This window comes from Pleurodeles waltl, chromosome 12 (assembly GCF_031143425.1).
Source record: "Pleurodeles waltl isolate 20211129_DDA chromosome 12, aPleWal1.hap1.20221129, whole genome shotgun sequence".
NCBI classification, from domain to species: Eukaryota; Metazoa; Chordata; class Amphibia; order Caudata; family Salamandridae; genus Pleurodeles; species Pleurodeles waltl.
Window position 1 is genome coordinate 95,476,126 of NC_090451.1, and position 25,984 is coordinate 95,502,109.

General features: G+C 44.2%; 1 protein-coding gene across 1 annotated transcript; it reads left to right on the top strand.

Moving 5' to 3' along the window:
- Nucleotides 1–23,784: 23,784 nt before the first annotated feature.
- Nucleotides 23,785–24,723, top strand: LOC138267063 (olfactory receptor 1f45-like). The gene has a single exon (XM_069215910.1). The coding sequence runs from the start codon at nt 23,785–23,787 to the stop codon at nt 24,721–24,723; it is 939 nt and encodes a 312-aa protein (XP_069072011.1).
- Nucleotides 24,724–25,984: the final 1,261 nt, after the last annotated feature.

Genomic DNA, 25,984 nt, shown 5'->3' on the forward strand with positions numbered 1-25,984 from the left:
CATCACAACAACAGCATCCTTCCTCATTTGAGAAGAACACCTGAGAGGAAGCGGTAGAAACTCAAAGTCCTGAGAAGCCATAATGTGGCTCTGGATCACTTCAGGACCACGTTCAGCAATGATCACAAGTGGAGCTCGGTCCTCCCTTGAGTGCAGTGCACTCAACGGACAGAAAGCGGGTACAATTAATGGTACTTCTCTTCGGTAACATTTTTATGGGGAACATTTTAGTTATGGAAAATCGATGGGTGGACGCGGGCTGGATGCTGGTAATGACCACCCATTGTTGATATAATGTGCTGGGGTGACAGGCACGCTGCAGAGTTGGAGGGAGTAGACAATCCAAAGTTCGGCATGCAGGGCGGTAGGGTCGGGTTAGTTATGGGATGTTTGCTGTTATGTTTGAATTGAGTTTCACATGTTAGCACAGCTATACAATGTCTCAACAGTGCTACTTCTTGCCCTCATAAAGGCTGCTCACCACTGACACTTATGGCCCACTTACTATGAGAGTTTTAGAGGGCCTGCAACAGGCTATGAGACGTACATGGTCCTACACCTGACAGAGATGTCAATCAAATTTCTGTCTTGGAATGTTAATGGGTTAGGGGACAAATACAAATGTAGGATGGCCCTGCAATACGTTAAGAGGCAAACCCTGACCTTATTTTATTCCAAGAGATTCACCTCAAGGGTACCACTCACCAAGCCCTAAACAGATGGGGACACAAGATAGTGGTGCATGTGGGGCACACCACTGGCTACAGAGGAGTGAGCATTCTTGTCTGCAAAACACTACCTTTGATGGTCCAACACACCTGGCCTGATCCATAAGGCAGAATTGTGGGACTCTAGGGAGACAACCTAGTCAGCATACTGTCAGTATACATTGCGCCGCGCCTCCATGACCTTACCTTCTGGAAATTGACTGCCCTACTGCTCCAGATGCTGGAGAGCATACTATTGAGGGGGTCGACTTTAACTTAGCGTTAAACGACAACCTAGATAGTTTCCCCTTGAGGGGCTTCTCGCTAATTGTTGGCAGACTCCCTGATGGCCCTGGGACTGGCAAATGTATCACATTTTCACAATCCAATGACTACACAATACACTTTCCACTCCAGGGTGCTTGGGAAACTCTCCGGTATTGACTACATTTTTACTATTGCACACTTGGTCCCTGACTTTAGTGAACCCGTCAATTGGCCATTTCTGATCATTCGCCTATATGGGAAACATATGGTCTTTTGGGAGGATTGTCCAAACACGATTTTGTGTTGAAGCCTTGGTCTTTTAGGGTACCCAAATTGAAAGAGGGTCTATGTGCAGCCACAGAACACCATTTTGATGAAAATAAGGGGTCCATGGACTCTGGGATAACCCTGTGGGAGGCATATAAAACCGTCATAAAAGGCCAAGGTATCGCCCTGATTACAGGCCATATAAAAGACAAACAGGCATGACTAGAAATGCTCGGACGTGAAATTAAGCAACTAGAGCTCAGACTTGGTACAGAGTCAGACAGAAACACTCAACATGCCTCGAGCCTTCAACGGAAAGAGTATAGGGACCCAGCTCTCAATGCCTCCTATACCAGCTATCGTGCAACACAAAATCGCTTCTATGAGGTTGGCGACAAAGTCGGGAAACTTCTAGTCTGGCGTGATGGACATGACCGGGCGAACCGCTGGGTGTCAGAGGTGCAGACTGACACTGGTGTGTGGGTTTGGGGAAGATGGTTGGTTGCAGCAGTTTACCCTGCCAGCTATGCCCACCCATATTCGCCGGTCACTACTGGTATGGTGGCTGATTTGTGCAAATTGCTGGCTGACATTACACACCCCAGAGGGTTCAGTGAGAACAAGGACCTACTTAAAGCAGACTTAACTGTGGAGAAAGTTACTCAGGCGATACAAGACCTTAATTCTGGTAGAGCTATGGTCCCTAAGGGGATTCCTATTGACATTAGAAACTTACAGTATCTAAACTTGCTCCCTACCTCCTTAAAATGTTTAAAAAGAGTTGAGACTTGGGTATACTTCCTAGAGACCAACGGCTAGCTACTATTGTTGCTATACCCAAGGACAGGAAACCACTGGATGAATGTGCTTCATACAGGCCCATTTCACTGTTAAACACAGAAGTTAAGATCTTAGCTAAACTCTAGGCCGCCTTACTGCTGTGAGTAATTACACTAATCATTCATCCTGACCAGTCTGGCTTCATGCCAGGATGAAACACAGCACGTAACTTACGATGTCTACATTGGGTCCTGGGACAAATTGACTCCCTACGGGAAGATGCCATTGTGCTCTCTTTAGATGCCAAGATGGCCTTTGATATGGTCGAATGGCCTATTTATTTGAGGTGCTTAGTAAGATGGGTTTTGGCTTGCGGTTTCTGAGTTGGGTCAAGCTTCCATATACTGACCCAATGGCCCAAGTCACAGTCAATGGAGGGCTGTCAACTACTTTTTACCTCTGTTATGGCACCTGTCAGGGCTACCCACTTTCACCTTTGATCTTCGCCCTCATTCTAGAATCACTGGCGACATGGATCCAACAGGATCCCTTGGTCTGTGGAGTTCAGTGGACAGAGTACTGGGAGGCCAGAATATCCCTTTATGCAGATGACATCTTGCTCTATGTGTCTGACCCACAATTAACCCTAGACAGACTCATGCATATCATTACCCAATGTGGTACCTACTCTGGTTACACCATCAACTGGAAAAAATCTTTAAGATATATACTTCTTGGGGAGGTGCTGAGACTCTTCTACGGTTGTGAAGCCCAGATCGTTCAGGAAGGATTCAGATATCTGCGGATGCCATGATAGATCCCACACAGTTAGACGCCCTCAACCCAACTCTGCTACTGACCCAGATTAAACTAGATGTCCAGCATTGGAGGACGCTGCCTCACTCATTGTTGGGCAGTGCACCACTTTTTAAGATGATGGCACTCCTGCGCTTCTTGTATACACTTCATAATACCCCCTATCTGATCCTAGAGTCCTATTTCACAGAAATAAAACACAAGGTATGACTGGTACTCTGAGACAGAGCTGCGACCCATATTGCTTACCGAAAATTGTCAGACTCCTGGTGTGATGGAGACATTACCCTCCCAACATCTGGAAATATTATTGGGCAGTTCGACTAACAGTGATGCATTGTTGGATGCATCTCCCGCCAACCGAGCCTGGTTACCAGATGGACAGACTGGTCATGCACCCGGGGAGTTATCAGCGGGCCTTATATGGGGGACTCGACATACAGATTTATAGGGTCCTACTGCCATGACACTTAAACTTTGACACAATGCTTGGACCAATAAGATCACACGGGCTGCACTGCTCTGGGACATGGCCAGCTTAGAATCTCTTGGTGCCCATTCGCCTCTGGGAACAGCGGAGAGTTATTTTGTTTCAAAATCTGCAAAAAGACTACCAACTATCACCAACAGAACACTAGCTATTGACTGCTCTCCCAAAGGGTGAAGTGCTCCTGGAGGCTTTCTTATTGGAAGACAGAGTTCTCGACACATACATGCCCCTCAGGGCGATCTCCCTCACTTGTCAAAAAATACTCAACAACTCTCCTGATGCTCTGACTCATTTGAAGAGGCAATGTTGGTGAAAGTGTGCAGAGCTGTAGAAGACCAGTGTCAGAGGAGACGTAGCCAGATGGGCTCTTTCCTCCATATTGTGTGGAGTTGCCCAGTCTTACAGGAGTATTGTTGGAAGGCAGTCCTTGACTGTATTAATGTTGTGTGTGGGTAGACTATGAGACTTGATCCTAAAAGATGCATCCTTAATATTTTGGATGGATCTGATCTGGGTCACATGGCCCGGATCTGGGTCACTTTCGGTCTAATGGTGGCTAAGCTTAATATTGTTATGCTCTGGTGGCTGAGACACTGCCATGCTTTAATGACTCGAAAACCAATCTGGACTGGTATATGTTGCCTGAAAAAGTGGTGTATGAATGAAGGGGATGCTCCCATAAATGGATGAAGATCTGGGGCAACTGGAACAATTAAAGAGGCAACTTGTGTATGATGGGGACTGCATCTGGCTTTCACCTTACACTGGGGGAGGGTGTGACCATATGGGGGGAGTGGGCGAGCGGGGGAAGGTGGACCTGGAGATCTTTAAGGAGATTATGGAGTGTACAATTCCTTGCTTGGAATACTACGACCATGGTATTGCACTTTGAAATGCCAAATTCTGCTTTCTGGATTACTGCTGTACTAACACCTCACTCAATAAAAAGAATTGTTAAAAGAAAATGTAAACACCTTTGTCTTAACTTTAACATCACTCATATATTCATTTCATATTAAGACTTGAAATGTGGAGTCACATAATGCTTCATATCTTAGAAACACAATCTGTCTCAAAGCTTAATATGCTAGTTTCTTTGGTATGTCTTCTGTAAGCGGCTATAGAGACAGACAGCCTGCATATAGGGTTGTGGTTGTCCCCATTACTGGTTTCTCTGAGAATTGGCTGGAATGCTGAGAGTGGCTAATGTACTAAAATGTTTGTCTGAATTTGCACGCATAAAACCAAATAAATCCAGCTGCTGTAATTAGAGTCTTTCCAAATAACTATAACCCATAGACTAAGGTAACTACAACTCACGCCCTCGCCTTACACAGCTAAATACCCCACTTATTACAACATTCATGACATCTTCTATAGCATCATTGATATTATCACTGCAACATTTGCAATAGAATTATTGATGAGAAAACTATGCATGGTGGGGGCGGGAGGTATAGTTATCTTAGGGCACAAGTTATAGTTACTTGAAATAACCCTAACTATAACAGCTGAATTTCTATGGATGTGTGCATGTAAATTCTGATCCTAACTATAACGTCCCTGCAACCTTTGTTTTTTTCCAATGAATACATATATACATATATATATATATATATATATATATATATATATATATATATATATATTTGTGTGTGTGTGTGTATATATATATATATATATATACAACTGTAAATGCAAGTGGGTTATCAAGTAATGGATACCTAATGCACATAAGAACATTTGTATGGTGAACTGAAGTGCCTTTGACGCTATTGCAGCTCTATGGAAATTAAGTGCTCCGGCTCAGGAAGTTATTTATATGGAACTGTGCATTATGGGATTTGGAGTTTGGTTATTGAAGTCACATGACTGTGTATTTAAAAATCACTGGCTCACTCACACCTGCTCTTACTTGCCTGTGAACAAGGCATGCTGTTTCCGAAACGCGTCAGGATTTTTTGTCTTGCTGCTCAGAAATGCTATTAAATGCTTGGATTGTAACCTAGACTGGTGCCTGGGATTTTCGTGTTTGGGAGCTATTTTCTGTGGGATGCTTCGCCCCAGTAACCCAGGCCGCCCTGCGGGGTCTGTGGCCCCTTACGGAGCAGGAGGTGACAATGATAGTTTTATGGAAGGGGCCCGACCCGCTCACCTTCATGCAAACAAGGCATTTATCCGAGAAATATATTGTGATGGAGGTGAGCAAGGGATAGGAAGGAGACAGTGTGCCTCTCCTTTTACTTTTCATGTATTCCTTGTATTGCTGTTATCATGCTGGGCAGCAACTGTAAAAGCAAGTGGATTATCAAGTAATGGATACCTAATGCACATAAGAACATTTGTATGGTGAACTATTGCAGCTATATGGAAATTAAGCGCTCCAGCTCAGGAAGTTATTTATATGGAACTGTGCATTATGGGATTTGGAGTTTGGTTATTAAAGTCACATGTCTGTGTATTTAAAAAGCACTGGCTCACTCACACCTGCTCTTACTTACCTGTGAACAAGGCATGCTGTTGCCGAAACGCGTCAGGATTTTTTGCAATTGATTGTGCCACGGCGTTTCAAACAGTTGACAAAGGCTAACCTAATAGCCGAAACGCGTCCTGAAGTGAATTAATTGTAATTAATTAAAGCTATGATCCTCAAACTGGAGTGCTGGCTTTCTCTGTATTCGAGGAAGAAGTGTTTATATATATATATATATATATATATATATATTATATATAGGGCGCCACACTGATATGTGTAAATACCAAAAAATCACACTCCTCTACAGGGTTCCAGAAAACTTTTCTTAACTGGAAAAATAGTACTCCCTGCATAAAGTAATCCACAAGGGCATCTTCGTACATAGACACAATGATCACTGCTACACATAATACATTTGTTTATGTTCCTAGTTTTACCATTAGGTAGTTATAGTTAGGACCAACTTTCTATATAAAAAGCGTTTTTTTTACAGGGCGTGAGTTGTAGTTACCTTCGGGCATGAGTTGTAGTTACTTGAGGTAACTCTAACTATAACTGGTGAACGTCTATGGTTTCGTACGTTTAAAATGTGAGCCTAACTATAACGTCCCTGTAACCTTTGGTTTTGTAAGTGAATTTCTATGTTTTTTTTAAAATTCTATTTCCTAACTATAACTTCCCTGTAATCTATGGCTTTTTCAGTAAAAAAAAATATATATATATATATATCCACACTTTCCTTCAGTAATAATATGAAGAAACAGCACTCCAGAGCGTGTATTCATGAAATTTAATATGCAATCACAACAGGAACGTGTTTTGGCATAACTGCCTTCATCGGCCGATGATACTTCTTCATATTATTACTGAAGGAAAGTGTGGATTATAGAACGCGGTGGCGCGCGTTCAAATAGCAGCACCACCCGCAATCTGGCGCGGAGTGACCACGCCGAAGAAGAGTGTTATATATCTATATATCTATATCTATGTATCTATATCTATATATATATATATATATATAAATATAATTTTCTCAGACTGAAATACTGGCATTAAATCTGATTTGTCTCTAAGCATCAGAGAATATTTTCTTAAAGGAATAAAATGAAACCAACTGAGTTAATTAATCATGAATTGATTATCTGCTTAGGGAGTTTGAATGGAGAGTCCCTATGGAAGGAATATCCATTTAAATATTTCGACTGACAGAGAACTATTAAAGCCGATCATGTGTGGAGCTGCTACGAACACTGGAGCTTCCTGTGCCACAGCAGTGAAAAGACAGCATCTTAGAGCCATTGGAGCCTGCAGTGAGAGACTGGCATGGCCCTCATCCTGCGGTGTCCAATCTGAGAAGGACACTGGATCTGGATGCATATTGAATAGATCCAGGTAGAGGAACATGGGTAACCTAAAACCAAGAAATGTAGGTTTGGAGGCTTGATCAGAGAGCGTGCCATCAACTAAGTGTTAAGGTGCGACACATAGAGGTGAAGGACATACCACTGTGGGGTTATTGGTACTTTTTATCCTAAAGATGTCTTATTAAACAGATAAACAGTATATATGGCTAAATTATTAAGAAGTCCTCTGGTTGTACTTCGTGCAAGTTCAATAAAGCATGGGCGCCGCAGAGACAATAAGGTGGTGCTGCCTGTACACTGACAAAGGTATGACAAACCCCTCAAGAGCGGTGTTTTATATATACGGACCGTACTGCACACAAGCCCTGGGGCTCATGAGGGGTGTTCTCTGTATATACGGACTGTACTGCACACAAGCCCTGGGGCTCATGAGGGGTGTTCTCTGTATATACGGACTGTACTGCACACAGGCTCTGGGGCTCATGAGGGGTGTTCTCTGTATATACGGACTGTACTGCACACAAGCCCTGGGGCTCATGAGGAGTGTTCTCTGTATATACCGACTGTACTGCACACAAGCTCTGGGGCTCATGAGGGGTGTTCTCTGTATATACGGACTGTACTGCACACAAGCTCTGGGGTTCATGAGGGGTGTTCTCTGTATATACGGACTGTACTGCACACAAGCTCTGGGGTTCATGAGGGGTGCTCTCTATATATACGGACTGTACTGCACACAAGCTCTGGGGTTCATGAGGAGTGTTCTCTGTATGCTGACTGCTGCACACAGGCTCTGGGGTTCATGAGGGGTGTTCTCTGTATATACGGACTGTACTGCACACAAGCTCTGGGGTTCATGAGGGGTATTCTCTGTATATACGGACTGTACTGCACACAGGCTCTGGGGTTCATGAGGGGTGTTCTCTGTATATACGGACTGTACTGCACACAAGCTCTGGGGTTCATGAGGGGTGCTCTCTATATATACGGACTGTACTGCACACAAGCTCTGGGGTTCATGAGGAGTGTTCTCTGTATGCTGACTGCTGCACACAGGCTCTGGGGTTCATGAGGGGTGTTCTCTATATATACGGACTGTACTGCACACAAGCCCTGGGGTTCATGAGGGGTGCTCTCTTTATATACGGACTGTACTGCACACAAGCCCTGGGGTTCATGAGGGGTGTTCTCTGTATGCTGACTGCTGCACACAGGCTCTGGGGTTCATGGGCGGTGTTCCTTATCTACAGACTGTACAGCCCACAAGCTCTGGGGTTCATGTGGGGTGGTCTTTCTATGCTGGCTGTACTGCACACATGCTCAGGGGTTCATGAGGGGTGTTCTATGTGTACGGACTGAACTGCACATAAGCTCTGGGGTTCATGATTGGTGTTCTCTGTGTGCTGACTGCTGCACACAAGCTCTGGGGTACATGTGCAGTGTTTTCTATATACGGACTGCACTGCACACAAGCTCTGGGGTTCAATTGCAGCGTTCTCTATACATTGGCTGTACTGCACACAACCTCCGTGGTTCATGAGGGGTGTTCTCTGTATGCTGACTGTACTGCACACAAGCTCTGGGGTTCATGAGGGGTGTTCTCTATATACTGGCTGTACGCCACACAAGCTCTGGGGTTCATGAGGTGTGTTCTCTATATATGGACTGTACTGCACACAAGCTCTGGGGTTCATGAGGGGTGCTCTCTATACACTGGCTGTACTCCACACAAGCTCTGGGGTTCATGAGCTGCATTCTCTATGTGCGGACTGTACTGCACACAAGTTCTGGGTTTCAATTGCAGCGTTCTCTATCTAGGGACAGTATGCTACACAAGCTCTGGGGTTCATGTGCAGTGTTTTCTATACACTGTCTGTACTCCACACAAGCTCTGGGGTTCATGAGGGGTGTTCTCTATATATGGACTGTACTGCACACAAGCTCTGGGGTTCATGAGGGGTGCTCTCTATACACTGGCTGTACTCCACACATGCTCAGGGGTTCATGAGGGGTGTGCTATGTATACGGACTGTACTGCACACAAGCTCTGGGGTTCATGAGGAGTGTTCTCTGTATGCTGACTGCTGCACACAGGCTCTGGGGTTCATGAGGGGTGTTCTCTATATATACGGACTGTACTGCACACAAGCTCTGGGGTTCATGAGGAGTGTTCTCTGTATGCTGACTGCTGCACACAGGCTCTGGGGTTCATGAGGGGTGTTCTCTATATATAAGGACTGTACTGCACACAAGCTCTGGGGTTCATGAGGGGTGCTCTCTATATATACGGACTGTACTGCACACAAGCCCTGGGGTTCATGAGGGGTGTTCTCTGTATGCTGACTGCTGCACACAGGCTCTGGGGTTCATGGGCGGTGTTCCTTATCTACAGACTGTACAGCCCACAAGCTCTGGGGTTCATGTGGGGTGGTCTTTCTATGCTGGCTGTACTGCACACATGCTCAGGGGTTCATGAGGGGTGTTCTATGTATACGGACTGTACTGCACACAAGCTCTGGGGTTCATGAGGGGTGTTCTCTGTGTGCTGACTGCTGCACACAAGCTCTGGGGTTCATGTGCAGTGTTTTCTATATACGGACTGCACTGCACACAAGCTCTGGGGTTCAATTGCAGCGTTCTCTATACATTGGCTGTACTGCACACAACCTCCGTGGTTCATGAGGGGTGTTCTCTGTATGCTGACTGTACTGCACACAAGCTCTGGGGTTCATGAGGGGTGTTCTCTATACACGGGCTGTACTCCACACAAGCTCTGGGGTTCATGAGGTGTGTTCTCTATATATGGACTGTACTGCACACAAGCTCTGGGGTTCATGAGGGGTGCTCTCTATACATAGGCTGTACTCCACACAAGCTCTGGGGTTCATGAGCTGCATTCTCTATGTACGGACTGTACTGCACACAAGTTCTGGGTTTCAATTGCAGCGTTCTCTATCTAGGGACAGTATGCTACACAAGCTCTGGGGTTCATGTGCAGTGTTTTCTATACACTGTCTGTACTGCACACAAGTTCCGTGGTTCATGAGGGGTGTTCTCTGTATGCTAGCTGTACTGCACACAAGCTCTGGGGTTCATGAGGGGTGTTCTCTGTATGCTGGCTGTACTGCACACAAGCTCTGGGGTTCATGAGGGGTGTTCTCTGTATGCTGGCTGTACTGCACACAAGCTCTGGGGTTCATGAGGGGTGTTCTCTATCTAGGGACTGTATGCTACACACGCTCTGGGGTTCATGTGCAGGGTTTTCTATACACTGGCTGCACTGCACACAAGCTCTGGGGTTCATGAGTGGCGTTCTCTGTCTACGGACTCTACTCCACACAAGCTCTGGGGTTCATGTGGGGTGGTCCCTGTATGCCGACTGTACTGCACACAAGCTCAGGGGTTCACGAGCGCTGCTCGCTACCTACCTACTTTACTGTACGCATGCTTGGGGGTTCATGAGTGGTGTTCCCTATAGACTGACTGTCCTGCAGACAAGCTGCGGGGTCATTGAGGAATGTCCCTAGTTCTGGATTGTTTGCTATAGACTGGCCATACTGCGCATACTGCATAGAAACTGTGGGGTTCATGAGGGGTGTTCTCATAGACTGGCTACACTGAACACAAGTCCTCTGTAGGCTGTAATGTACACAAACTACATGGTCCATGACTTGTTCCCTTTGTATAAATGTGGTACTGCACTCTTGCCATGGGGTGTCTGAGGGGTGTTTTTTGAAGTGTGACTATGCTGCATACTTTGGGGCCAATAAGGGATGTTCTCTCTAGACTGACTATTTGGCAGAACAGTTGTGAGGTACATGAGGGGGTGTTCTCTGCAGACTGACTGTGCGGCACAGAAGCCCCTGGGTTCATGACAGGTGACCTCTGCACTCGTTCTGTACTACACACTTGCCATTTAGACCATGGGGCATGTTCTCTCTAGATTGACTATACTGAGCACAGTTTGTGGGGTACACAACGGGTGTTCTTTGTAGACTGACTGTACTGCACTCAAGCTATGGGGTTCTCAAAAATTGTTCTCCGTAGTCTGAACTGCACTGAAATTATGGAGTCGGTGATGGGTGTTCTCTGTACATGTTTTGTTTTGCACGCTTGTCTTGGGGTCCATGTGTGGAGTTCTCTGTGGACTAACTCTAATGTATACAAACTATGGGGTCAATTAGAGGTGTTCTCTACAGACTGTGCAGTACACAAGCTGGGGGAGTCTATGAGACATATTCTTTGTAGAATGATATTACTGTACCCAAACTCTGGGATCCAAGATGGGTGCCCTCTGCACACGGTCTGTACTACATACTTGCCATGTAGTCTACAAGGGATGTTTACTCTAGACTGACCAAACTGCACACAAGCTCTGGGGTCCTTGAGCAGTGTTTTCTGTAGACTGACTACATTACACATAGGCTGTGGGGTCTATGAGGTATGTTCTCTGTAGATCTACGGTACTGCACACAAGCTTTGGGGTCCATGAATAGTGTTCTCTACACTGACTGTACTACACACAAGCTCTGGGATCCATGAAAGGTGTCCTCTGTGCACAGTCTGTACTAGACACTTGCTGTGGGCTGCATGAGGGGTGTTGTATGTTGATTAACTGTACTGCTTGCAGTCTATGGGTACCATGAGATGCATTCTTCGTAGACTGATTGTACAGTACACACGCTGTGGGTGGCCCCCGAGGGTTGTTCATTGTACACTGCCTGTAATGTACACAGGTTCTGGGGTCCTTGATAGGTGCTCTCTGTGCTTGGTTTGTCCTACATATCTGCCTAGCTGTAAAGTGGCGTGTTCTTTTCTAGACTGACTGTACTGCACACAAGCTCTGGCATCCATGAGGGGTGACCCCTGTACACTTTCTGTACCACACACAAGCTGTAGGCTGTATGCCATAGACCACATGTTTATGAACGGGCACCTTTATTCAATTTTAGCAATACACATGCTCTCTGGTAATGTACACATGGTACGGTTGAAATGAGTGTCTAATAGCACAAAAGCATGTGCTCCGGGAAACAAGCTGAAGAAAAGAGAGTCCATGACAATTATGAACCAAAGCAAGCAGGGCTCGCAGTCACATGTAAATATTTAAACACCGTCAGCCACTATCGACCAGTCAGAAGGGAGGCATTCCTTGTAATCAGCCTGAGGCAGTGTGATGCTAATACAGAGGAACGGATATATGTGAGAACTACTTCTTGCTCAGCAGGTCCTTGATATCTGTGTATCTCTGGACACGTGTTTCTGGGTTTCGCCCGTCAGCACAGAGCAGCATATTTTGTGGGGTTGCTTGATATGCCACCAAAAGTCTTCTCAGGTTTATGTACCACTCTGGCGCACAGGTGCCTCACCAAAGCTTGTCAGCCTGTTAGCGCAAGGGAGCCGTCATTCGACACAGTGCAAAAAAAAAAGGGAGCACACTGCCTCACACTCCAGCAAAAAGTTAGCCCCAATGCATCTTGTTAAATGCAGTCAGATTCGTTTCACATTAACAAAAATGATCAGTCTTTCACCTTAGTAGGTGCAGCAAGTGCTGTGTATCTCTGGACACGTGTTTCTTGGTTCCGACCGTCATCAGCAGAGAGCAGCATATTTTGTGGGGGTGCTTGAAATGCTACCAAAAGTCTTTTCAGGTTTATGTACCACTCTGGCACACAGGTGCCTCACCAAAGCTCGTCAGCCCGTTAGCTCCAGGGGCTGGCATACCAGATGCAGCAATGCATACCTGTAGAGCATCCACAGTGGGTAGGCGGCCCTACAGAGATCGTTTCAGGCTCTGGCCTCCTCTCTGATGGCAGCCAGAGTCCCTGTTCCTACCGTCCCCCCTACGGCTACCACTTCCCAGTCCCAGTCTCCTCAACCCCAGCCCATCCCAGGCACAGATACAGACAAGCATGCACACACAACATCACACAAGAGTAGCACAGACAAACACAGGCAGCACGCTTCAGGCCACATGCACTTCCACAAACAACAGACAGTTGCACACACAGCCACATCCACTGCCTCCACTGTCTCCCCCTCCTCCTCCTTCTCCCTCACAGTCACATCCGCACTCACACTTACATGCACTACATCAACAGCCACCACCACCATCACCACACCAAGCAGCACACTCACCTCACTTGCAGACACCTACACAACACCTATCCATGTGTCCCCTTTGTCCTTCTCCACCCTGTCTGCCCCCTTCCCTCCTAAGGTACACAAACACATGAAACTCAGACACCCAACAGCCATCCACCTCACACACGCACACTGTCCATGCACCTGCACCCAAGTCCAGCAGACGTACACCTCCGACAACCACTCCCTCAACCTCCACTCCCTTCCCTCCTCCCACATCCCACCCCAGCCCCCTAAGAAGCTTTTCCTTGCACCTCTTGACCTCTTCCCTCCCCCTCCACCCACCACCCTGCCTGTAAGAGCAGGGTCCCAAAGACCCAGCCCAGCACCTGAGACAAACAGTCTGCCACTGCTCCCAGAAAATCATCAGCTGCTGGCACAAAGGGCCCCCAGAGTGTGACGCCTGCCACTCCTACTTAGAGCACACCTCCGGCTCAGAACGGGAGGACTAGGGTGGTGAAAAGAAAGGGACAGGAGACAGGGACAGTGGAGGCAAGTCCTAGTCCTGGAGGCAAGGACACAAGTGACATGTCAAAGGCCAAGGGGGCCCGTCACAAGAGAGGACACATGGATCCCTCTCCACCACCAAAGATTGCCCAAGATCCCCCTCCACCAGCAAAGAAAGGGAAGATTCACACTCAACCACCAATAAAAGGAAAGGTTCCCACTCAGCCACCAATGAAAGTGAAGATTCCCACTCAACCACCAATGAAAGGAAATGTTCCCACTCAACCACCTCCAGCACAGGCACAGCAGCCCTCGCCTCCAGAACAGGAGCCCTCACCTCTATCACAGGCACAGCAGCCCTCACCTCCAGTACTGGCACAGGAGCCCTCACCTCCAGCACAGGCACAGGAGCCCTCACCTCCAGCAGAGGGCATGTAGGCCAGCCTCCAGGAACTGTTGTACAAGGAGCCCCCTCCAGAAATAGTGGGCAAGTTCCCCACTTCAGAGACTGTGACCTTGCACTCCCCACCAGAGACAGATGGGCATGGAGCCCCCTCCAGAACCAGTGGGCAGGTTCCCCACTTCAGAGACTGTGGCCTTGCACTCCCCACCAAAATCAGATGGGCATGGAGCCCTCTCCAGAATCAGTGGGCAACTTCCCCATTTCAGAGACTGTGGCTTTGCACTCCTCTCCAAAGTCAGATGGGCATGGAGCCCCCTCCAGAACCTGTGGGTAAGTTCCCCACTTCAGAGACTGTGGCCTTGGACTCCCAACCAAAGACAAATGGGCATGGAGCCCCCACTTCAGATGAGGAGCCCCTCCAGCCCCTCCCCCATAGCCCTGAGGTGCCTGCCTATTTCCAATATCATGCCCCTGAACAGTGGATTCCGGAGTGTGTCAGGAGTCAAGTTGGGCCTTTGACTGTGCCCTGTGGCCATGTGACCCTTTTGTACTTTGGACTGGCCATCCACTCTTCTTTTCCTCCCTCCCTTGTGTGCTAGGTGGCTGTACTCACCGTCAACATCTTCATAGGCATTGGTGTTCCAGGAGGGCCATGGAGTAGAAGAGCATCGGGAAGACTTGAAGTTTCGGTTCCATGGCGGCGGCAGAGTTGGTGAGTCTTTTGTTTTCTGTGTTCTGTTTCTGCCTGGCTTTTGATGGCATTGTTACCGCCCCGGAAATCATGGCAGTTTGCTGTGTCATAATATGGTGGATGGTACCTTGTCTTCCGCCTGGCTGTTGATGGCTACTGCCATGGTCATTAATGTTAATGCCCTAGCGGTTGGTGTGGTACATTGGCTGTCTATGGGAGGGATCACCATCATGGTCATAATTTGGTGGTAATTACTGCCAGCCTGTTGGCGGTATTACCTCCACTTTAACAGTCACTGCCAATGTCATAATGACCACCTACAGCCTGTTCGAGTGAGCATCTTCCTTTAAAATGGCATCATCTGTGATTATTAGTCATTAGCAGATGTCATTTTTTAATTGGTATTAATAAATTCACAGAAAATGAGAAGAAGCATAGATTGAAGTTTTTTATTGGTATTAATCAGGGCTTAGGTATCCAATTAGAAGGAAATTGATATAAGAAATTATAATAATTTAGTGAGCTTTAACTATATTTTTCAGATCTAGGGATGGAAGGTTATATTTTGCTTACTATTCTAAGGTTTGGAACCTTTAGCAATTTTATATTGTATTGTTTTTTTGTTGCAGATAAGCTGCCAAGAACAGGCTTTTTCCACAAGTCTTGTGTGGAAGCTAGAAGAGCATGGGCACCAAGACAGTGAGTGAAATATAATTTGATGTCAATATTATATTTCTGTTATTGATTTTCTATAATGCAGTGGCACTGATCAGGTATTACCAAGCTTCCCAGAGTACTTAGAGCAGAATACAATGCACTATAGTACTTACTTAAAATGGGATAAGGGATAGTATTGTCAGAAAGGAAAGTCAATTTGAATAGAGGTGGAAGAGATGAGTTTCTAATGACTTCCTAAAAGAGATATCAGGCCACGATCATACTTGGACAATTAGCCCGAGAGATTTGTTATACTTCCTGTGACAGCGTACTCTACTGCTTGTGCAGTTTTTGGTCTTGACATTTCCAGATGGAAGGAGTTCTCACTTCTGAGACCTCAATGTCTGCATGAGATAGCCAATTGATGGGTTATTCTGTAATTTAGGGATAAATGAGTAATACATTTTAACGTATTCCTTGCCGCAATAGGTAACAGGTGGCTATCTCCCAGAATGGAGAAGGTATGACCACAATTTCAGATGGTGGAAATGTGTCTTTCTGTGGATGCAACACAGCATTAATAGGGACAAAAGAGAATTGGGGGACATCAACTAGAATAATATTGCAAAAGTTTGAATAAGAAATGCTGAAATATTGGGGTTCAAGTTTCAGCTACATGGGTGTGCAGGTAGATGATTTTTTAGGCGAGTGAGTGATGTTATTTGACAACTGAGAGTGTTTATGTGAAGAATGAGGGATGAATTACAGTCAGTAGTGATTTTACTGCTCATGCATATGAAAGAGAGAAACATTTCATTATGAGTTCAAGAAGGAGTGAAGGGCCAAATTTATTTTTGTGTAATTCGTAGTGGTGAGAAGTAATTTATACTTTGAGAGTTCAGTATCAGTAAGATGACTGTAATCCAATGTTGGAGTTTTTGAGAGGGAGGAAGGAAGACAATGTTTTAAGATAACTGTGAGCCATTTAAAACTGATAAATTGAGTCTCCTATCCCTCAAATAATAAACTCATCAGTTGAGGTATAAAGTGAGTATCATTATTGTTAATATCAAGCTCTGATGAATGCCATAAACCATGGTCGTTCTTGAACAGATTGTATTTTACCAACTTTAACTACTTGTTGCAGAGGAGAACCAAATCAGAACTTGGTCTGCATACAAGTTGTATGTCAAGGCATTTAGGGCCTGATTTAGAGTTTGGCGGAGGGGGTTACTCCATCACAAATATGACGGATATCCCATCTCTCATATTCCATTATTGACTATGGAGAACTTAATACAGCAGATGGGATATCCATCACGTCTGTGACAAAGTAACCCATCCACCAAATTTTAAATCAGGCCCTTATTAGTCTAAGAAGATGAACTGTTTGAAATGCTACTGATAGGGCGAGAAGCACAGAGGCAGGAATCTCCTATCTCTAAAATGGAATGAACACCAGCATGTATTTTGAGTGTAGCAGTTTCTATAATGCAACCATGGCAGACACCTGATTGGCAGTCCAGATGTAGATGATTGTCATTGAAGTGGTTTTTATTTGACTTGATACACATCTCTAATTTCAAGCTCAGGTGGGTAGGCTACCAACCTGAAACTTTACAGGATGTTGGGATCTAACATTATATATTTATCAGGAAGATTTTTATGAGTTCTTGGAAAACTAACAGGTCAAAGATATCTACACTGATCGAAAAGGGTAGAAGTTTTTTATTGGGATGCTAACTAGAAAGATATCAGAATAGTGGTCTGTAGGTTTAGGTTTTAACATTTTGTGGAGTTATTTGGTGTAAATGCTCACAAATGGGAAAAACAAATGCACTTATTATGAGGCAGAATATGTTTCATTGAGTGTCATAGAGATTGTTTTAATGGCAAACTAGATAGTAAATAGCGTCTGAGCTTAAAGGAGTGGCAATCTCAGACAGAGTTGATTGTATTTGTGAAATGAAGGAAGGATGCAAAGACCTGGAGTAGCATCTGAATGGATATATTGGAATTGGAATTGTGCAGCATTTGGTTAGGTAGGAACTTGCTTTTATAAGTAATCAGCTTTGGCAGAGGAAACAGCTTGCTGTAGTTCTTAATCAATGCTCTGATCTCAGTTGCAAGCAATGGTGAGTTGGAGATGTACCAAGTTTCCTGTAGACCACAAATTGTCTTTTCATTTTACGTAGATTTATTGAGTAAAAATTGACTCAGTTTAGAATGTTGTATTTTAACTGTTGTAATGCTATGGGGTCTTCAGTACAATCAATTACATCTTTATAGTCTCTAAAGTACTATTAGAATCAGCCACAGTATTCAGATTTCTAAGTCCAGATGGAAGTCATAGATTAAGTCCGAAGAATGGCTGACATCACATTTTACATCAACCACACCTAGATGGTGATAAGATATTTGTTTGTGTGGAATTATGTTTTTGGAGGGATTTGAATAAACATACAGATACATTCTGTAATTACCACAGATGGAGTTGTATAAAAACAGAAAGACTTTTAGAAACAACACATAGTGGACTCCTTCGCAATGGGTGCCATTGTTGAAGAAGAAGGCTATTTATTTTTTAACAATTGATCATGTTGTAACAGATGAAGTTTGAGAAGACAGGCCCAAAAGACTGCTGTGGACATGTATCACTAGTGAAAGATTGGGACTCTTAAAATTGGTGGGGTTGGTTTGAAGAAAGAAGTCACCTTTTCCAAGAAACCCACGTTTGCTGAACACAAAGGTAATAAGAGACATTTTCAGGATAGGATAGTTTTAGCTGACAGCACTTATACCTTCCAGTGACTTGCTGAAGGTTTCAGAGAAATCCACATCCTAGAGCCTGAATTCCTATTAAAAGAGTGGGATTGAGCCCAATGATGCAGTACAAAGTCCACAATCTAAGCAGCAAGGTATAATCAACACCCAACAATTCTTGCCTTATGATGATCAGAAACAGGTCACCTCAAGAAGCCAGGGGTCTTTGCTAATGCATACGCTTTTTCGTGTGCTGACAAAACATTATTTGTAGATGATTGTATTCACTAACTCAGTGGCCTGGTGGACCTGTAAATGAACATTGGGTGCTTAGACCCTCCAAAGGTGAACTGGAAACCCGCACTGTGTAGTTGTTTCCAGCTTGCCTTCCTGTCACTGTGTGAAATTGGCTCCTCACCAGGTGGCAACGCTGATATTGTGTGACACACAGTGGCACTGTGTGAGTTTGCAATTCTGAGCAGATGTGTGTGAGAAAACTGGGTTGATTGCAGAAGCCCCCTAACTTTTTGCTCACATTTTTCACTTTTTGCTGGTGTTTTCCTGGCTTTGATGGGGCCCTGGGTACTGCTAATCAGTCCCAGGGCCTGTGCTCTGTATAGAATGATTATCCAAATTAGGATAATTATAATTGGCTATGTCAACCTACCTATAAGTCCCTAGTCTATGGTAGGGCATGTAGGTTTAGGGACCCCAACATAGGTGGTGCACCCATAGGTGCACTGCTGAGGTGCCCAGGGTCATTTTAAACGTAGGCCTGCCTTGCTGGCTGCTTTTAAATTAATGTTACATGCAAATTAGACTATGGAATTAAAAGTACTTCCAAAGTCCTAAGCTACCTTATTTTTACATATAGGTCACCCCTAAGGTGTACCCTAGGTGCTCCCAGGGTTGGGTACAGTGCAACTATAAGCGGGGACCTTATACAATATGTTTTATAAGCCCCGGTGTAGTGAATAGGCTCCATATGCTAAACTAGGGAGACTTTATTTTAATTAATAAAGCCTCGAAAGGAGCTAGATACGGCAAGTTTGGTCTCAAATTGATTGTTAATATAAATGCAATAACTTGCCATTGTTGGATTTAATATAAGTAGTTCAGAGAAAGGTTTTTAGAACTCTTCCTAAAAGTTACCAGTTTCAGCTATGTACTGCCCTTTTCTGATTGGCCAGCCTCTGGTAGCCTGGCTAGGCTGCTTTGATGAGGTGTGAAGTGGTCTGGGCTGAAGACAAACAAAGTGCATGGGGGAGGAGATCTGCCTCAGCAGATGTTGAAAAAGGATGGGGGGAGAGCAGCCAAACTGGTCTTCAAAGAGGGAAGGACATTTGGAGCAGCTCAGGACCTCCCCCATTTCCTGCAAACCCAGACAACCGGGTGCCCTCTTGATTAGACTAGGAGAAGGCAGGAGAGGGGTATGTTAAGGATTTTTAGCCACACCAGTGGATTGGCTGAGCCAGGCCTAACCTCCAAAATTCAGTTGCTGCCATTTTGGATTTTTAAGGAATGTTGCTCCCTGGGATTGATTTTTGCCACACTTCCCAAGAAGTGGTCATCCAAGAGGGTAGTGACCTGTCTGTGATTGGGCAGTTGCCCCCCCCTTGCTTTTCGCCCCAGGATCGAGGATAAATTTGACAGAGCTGCACCCACACCTCAGATCCCTATGAGGAACAACATCAGAAGAAGAAGGCCTCTCCTGCTGAGTCCCTGACCTGCACCTGGACACTGCACTCTAAAGGATTGCACCAGCTGCACATTTGGGCTTCACCACAAAAATGACTTAGTCTGGCTTCAACTGGTTCAAGAAGGGACTCCCTACTTGCTAAGGTGACAAATAGCTAACCAGAGTCCCCTGTATCAAAACCTGAAGGAACTGACCAGCTGACCAGTGGCTAGTGGTTATTTTGGGATTTGAACTAGGTGCATTCTGGGAGTCGGAGTCCTAACCTTCAAGGAACAACTCAGAGCTTTGGGATCCTTGGGGTGAGTTGTGGACTCCTGAAGGACCTTCTAAGACCTTCTGGAAGAAAATCCAGACCTTTGGAGAACTTTTGGAAAAAACTCTATAAAGGGACCAATCTCTGTGGTGGGTCAAGCCAGCTTACCTCAACCATGATCCGGCCTGTCTTGTAGGTTCGTCCCTCTAAAAAGCTCCGGAGCCCCAGACTTCCAGGGTTTCACTGGCGGCTCATGGAAAGGTGATCCAACAACCTCGCATCAAAATCGGCTTGCTGTGGAGGGTTGACCCCTGTCGGAAGGAAAAAGCTCCAAAAATGTGACAAAGTCGAATGTAAAAAGTTGACCGGGACTTTCCACACAGCGTATCAGAGGAGGGCTCCAGGGATGTCAGATCAAGATTCAGCTTTGACCCAGAGGAAGAGTTCCGTCCTGAAAAATCAGCTAAGTTCAAAGGTAGAATTCTTCACCGAAGTCTCCTGCGGTATGTATCCAAAGAGTGCTCCAGGGAGGTCGGAACGGATTGGTGACTTCATCCCACTGAAGAAAACCTTCAAGAAAAAGACATTGCGGTCATCCTCAAACTTTGACTTTGCCCCGGTCAAGTGAGATCACATGACTAGATTGACTCTTTTAATTTCTATGCGCCAGAAAACATTAATTCTTTAAAAATTAATATCTCCGGTTCCCCTTATCCAAATGTAATTGTATTGGTGTCATTTTAAAGATATGAATGTACTCTCTTTGTATAAATTGGTCTTATATTTTTATTCTGTTCTCTGTTTTACTTATTTACTGTTTTGTGACTTTTAAATGATTTACGCACCTGTCACCTAGGTTAAGACCTGACACTCGTTGCCAAACTACCAAGGGTTAAGCAGGGATTAATTTATTGAGACCTGACTGGACATGGTGGAGGTTAGTGGCCTATTGCTAATTGTAGGTACTTACCTGCCCTTACCAATAATCCACTTTCCAACAATGTGCAGGGCTTGTTATATGTCTGGGGGGCAGTCCGCTGGCCATCAGATTAGCAGAAGACCGGCTCTCCATTTAGACATCCTGTGTACCTGGTGAGGGTCTATTTGTCGAAACTGTGTATGTAACGCTTGCAAGGATGAAAGCTTATCATGATACCCAGTTTTAGCAAACTTCTCAGCATTCTTTTTATTTTGCTGAAAGAAAAGCCAAACATCAAAACAAAAATGAATCCAACTACATGCAGAGAGCTTTCCTCCTCGTGCATCACAGGCATTTTCTGTTTTCCTGCGTCCCCCCACTTCACTTCCTTGCATTGACATTATAGCCAGGAAAAATCTGGGATGAAATACCTGTCCTAAAGAATAAGGTGAGACTTCGGCCAATGTGGAGCCCGGTGAGTCTCTTATGTTAAAAAGTTGTTCCCACCGCGCGAGGTGGCGAACTTCGAGTTTAGCTAGGCAGTAAAGGAGCAGGTTCACTCCTGCTGCACTAGAAGCCAAATCAGGCCATTAGCACCTATTCATCTGTGGATTTATCTATTTAATTTGTACAACTCTTTGATGCCACTGTCAGGGCAATTGAAAGGGTCTGTAAGTCAGAAATGCAAGGACCACCAAAAAGAAATGTTATTAAGAAGAAACATTGAGCAATGATGTCCTATCAGCATGGAAGTTAATAAAAGTTGATGTCACTGCCTTTGCTCTCACTGGTCGCAGGTTCAAGAAGGCAAGTGCGGGAAGCGTGGAGGGGTTTAAGAGCCCTGCCTTCTTTCTGTAGTTACCTTTAGTTGGCAGTTCTCTAGGTCTCTCGAAAACACGCATATTTGATGGTTCAGGCTGCAAAGGTGAGAAAAACAGGTGAATCTGGGTCAAAGGGTGCGCTATGGCACTTTCACTACGTGTCGATTTGGTGAATCTTTTTCTGTGCTTGTTAGAAAAGCGTTATGGCACCTTTGAGGGATATTCACCAAAAAATATGCCAGATCAAGAAGTTAAAGTATGTGCCTATAGGCAATGAATGACGCCATCATGGCACTAGACCCATGCCAAAGAAAGACTCACAGTATTGAACAACATATAAACAATTCTAAATGTCAAATTGCTATCTATAGATATATCGATATATATATGTATGTATGTTTGGGTGCATTTTTTGCAAATATGCATTGGCATGAAAAGCAATATTGCACAGGGAACCTAAATATGAATTGCATCACCATAATGACAGCCCTCATATGACTCTGCAGAGCCTCACCACTGTCAGGGCTACGAGGATGCAGCATCGAGTACCAAATTATGTGACAACTTTATCTAAATAATTAGGCAAAAAAGAACATGTATGTAGCACGTTCTATGCAATACTAACAGCATCATTTGGTTACAAGCAAAATGCTTTTGAAATCCGACAATTAAGTGACAATTATGTGTCAAATGTGGTAAATCTATAATTGTGTGGCAAATGCTGCAACAACAGAATCCCCATAAAATTGCATAAATCTACTGGAATTCACCCCTGTTGATCAGCATTTTTTCATGAAAGGTAAACAAAACATTAACATTATCAATGTACATTGTTATTCTACTCAGTAATATTAAAATACATAATGGGTAATGTGTATTCTGAACCTATATTCCCATTTCAAGGTTCATAGTTTATGATGCCACAGAATCCGTTGAGAAGGGAGAACAATGGATGCAGTCCAGGCAAGTAGCTTGGCAATGGAGGAGCTCCTATGAAGACTTGGACCCAGCTCTTTGCCTGTATTCGGCAGTCAGGAGGGATGATCTTTGGGGACAGTAATCGATGAAGGAGTTCCTGGTTCCGGTTCAGTACAAAGCTTGAAAGTGTGTGCCACTTGGCCTGGCGGCAGCATCAGGTGCCAGGTGTCTTCAGGCACTTGATCAGCATTTCGTATGGCTTCACTTTCCTTCAGCATCTTGGGATTGCTGGGTCATGTGTTCCAATGATGGTATGATGGGAAACATTGAGTGGTTCCACTTGTTCTTCTTCCTCCAAACACAAACACCAAAAACCTTACTTTTGGAGTAAGTCTGCTTGGCTGCAGCCGATGGTCCAAGTTATTGGTTTTGAGCTGGGATGGGGTAATGTCTCTGACTCTGCAAGGTTAACACATGGGGCTGTATCATGATGGGCTTTGTTGGCGCAGTGCAGAGCCGAGTGCCCATTGTATGCATCTGCAGGGCAGACACTGAATTAATCTAATCCAATATTCGCCAGAGGTAGGCCTTTATTTTCAGGCAACATAGTCCAGAAACGAAAAGAGTCAAACCTTGCTAACGGTTTCCTAACTCTATTATTTGAGAATAAAGCAGTAGCTCTGAGAAATAGCGGGAATTCCCTTTATGCCCTACAGGCATGCACAACAGGCCCAAGTCTCCACGCTGCACCATTAAAGGCCATCAGTATACAACATTAGATCTTCCAACCCAAGTTGTTAGGTTGAATAGTCATGGAGGTGCCACTCTGAAGACAAATGGAGAAGGCAAGTTTGTGTTAAACTATCAAACACCATTTTTGTTCCTTCCAGATCCCCATGAACATGGAGAAGAGAAACCAGAGCTCTGCCACAGAATTCCTCCTCTTGGGCTTCTCTAGTCATCTGGACCAGCAGACCCTTCTCTTCTTTGTCTTCCTCACCATGTACACCATCATCCTTCTGGGAAACCTCACAATCTTCTTTATTATCAGGATAGACCCTAGGCTCCACACACCTATGTACTTCTTTCTGAGTATCCTAGCCTGTGTTGACATCTGCTTCACATCTATGACATTGCCCAAGCTGCTAGTAGACCTGATGTCAGTGATAAAGACAATTTCATTCTCCGCCTGCATCACCCAGTTGCATTTTTTCCTTTCATTTGGCAATATGGACAGTTTCTTGCTTGGAATAATGGGGTTTGATCGATACATGGCGATATGTCACCCTTTACATTATGCACGCGTTATGAGACAGAGGGTATGTATATTACTAGTGGTCTGTGCTTGGGTGATCGTCTCTCTACATTCCTCAATCCACAGTGTCTTGGCCTCCAAGTTATACTATTGTGACTCCAATGAAATCCATCACTACTTTTGTGATCTCCCACCTCTTCTAAAGCTCTCGTGTTCAGACACCACCATTAATGAGCTTGTACTCTTCACTGAGACAACTGTGATCTTGTTAACCCCCCTTCTTTGCATTTTAATCTCTTATGGTCGAATCACCTCAGTCATTCTAAAAATCAAGACCTCTGATGGAAGGAAAAAAGCATTTTCCACCTGCGTCTCACATCTCACCTCCACAATCCTATTCTATGGGCCTGTGCTTTTTACGTACATTCGTCCATCTTCTGCCTATTCTCTTGATAATGACATAGGGATAAGTGTAATGTACAGCATGGTGACTTCTATGCTGAATCCATTTGTATATAGCATTAGAAATAATGATGTGAAAGATGCTTTCAGAAAATTGAGAGCTAACATGCAAGGCCACCAATAAAGGCTCTGATGTCTCAAAATACGCAAAAATAACGTTGCCTGTGCATGTAAGAGTATATAAGAGTATATATGAGCATATATATATATATATATATATATATATATATATATATATATATCAAACACTTCCAGTTAGCGTGCCGATCCTGCTCGTCTAATGGCGGGTGCTACCTCTCCTACAACTTCACACTTGATTTCCTTAGTTAAGGAAAAGACAGCACTCCGTGGGCATCTTGATTGATCTGGGTTTATTTGCACAAAAGAAAAGAACGCGTTTCGGCGTTACCGCCTATATGTGTGTATGTGTGTGTGTTTGCTGCAGATGTAGCATATTAAAATATTACTTTACTTTTAAAAGTAACTGAAATTCACTAAAAAAACAAAGGTTATAGTGGAGTTAGTTGTGAGTAAGGTAGTAAGATTTTAACTTACGCTAAAAAGTTTTACATATTAACTGCAAAAAAACGAAAGGTTAAAGTAGAGTTATATATCAGTCTACTAGAAATAAAAAGAACAAAATATCTTTTTTTTTTTAGTTAAATCAGCTTTATTAAAATCAAAATAAATATGGGTTACATATTAACAATACAAGATATCTGTCACAATGATAATGATATCATTTTAAAAGGAATTGTAAAAGCTGTTTAACATTTTAAAAGTATAAAACGGGGAAGAAACAATGAAAACGAACAAGACCATTTACAATGAGAAAGATACATTGGATCTTCAACAGCTAAATAAAAGAAAACATTTATATTCAATAAAGCATACATTTAAGCTAAATTAAAATTCACTCAAGAACAGAGAAAATGAAGAATTCATGGTGGCTTAAAATTCTCAGATAATGTACAATTAGTAGAATTACAGGCAACAGCATTAAGATAATCAGTCAAAGGTTACCAATACAAATCTCTATTTATGGAAGGGCTGCATAAGGAGGTAAAAGCAATATTTAGTCTATGGTAGTGGCAAACAGTATTCCACCAAGCCTTATAGGAAATGTTTGATGAATTTTTCCGATTGAGAGTAATTTGTTGAAAGGCTAAAGCTAACATGAGATCCAACAACTTTAAATTATCATAATCTGAAACAATGTCAGCAGAGAGACTACCTAGAAAAAGCACCAAGGGAGATAATTGGGTTTGCAAAGGAAAAATGCAGGTAAGCTGACACCAAACTTTTCTCCAAAAAGAGAAAGTAGGAGGACATTCATAAAGGATATGCATAAGATGTCCCTTTGGGCTATCGCAGGACCAGCAATT

Coding starts and splice junctions, on each gene's coding strand:
- LOC138267063 (XM_069215910.1), top strand. CDS start 23,785: ATGGAGAAGAGAAACCAGAGCTCTGCCACAGAATTCCTCCTCTTGGGC.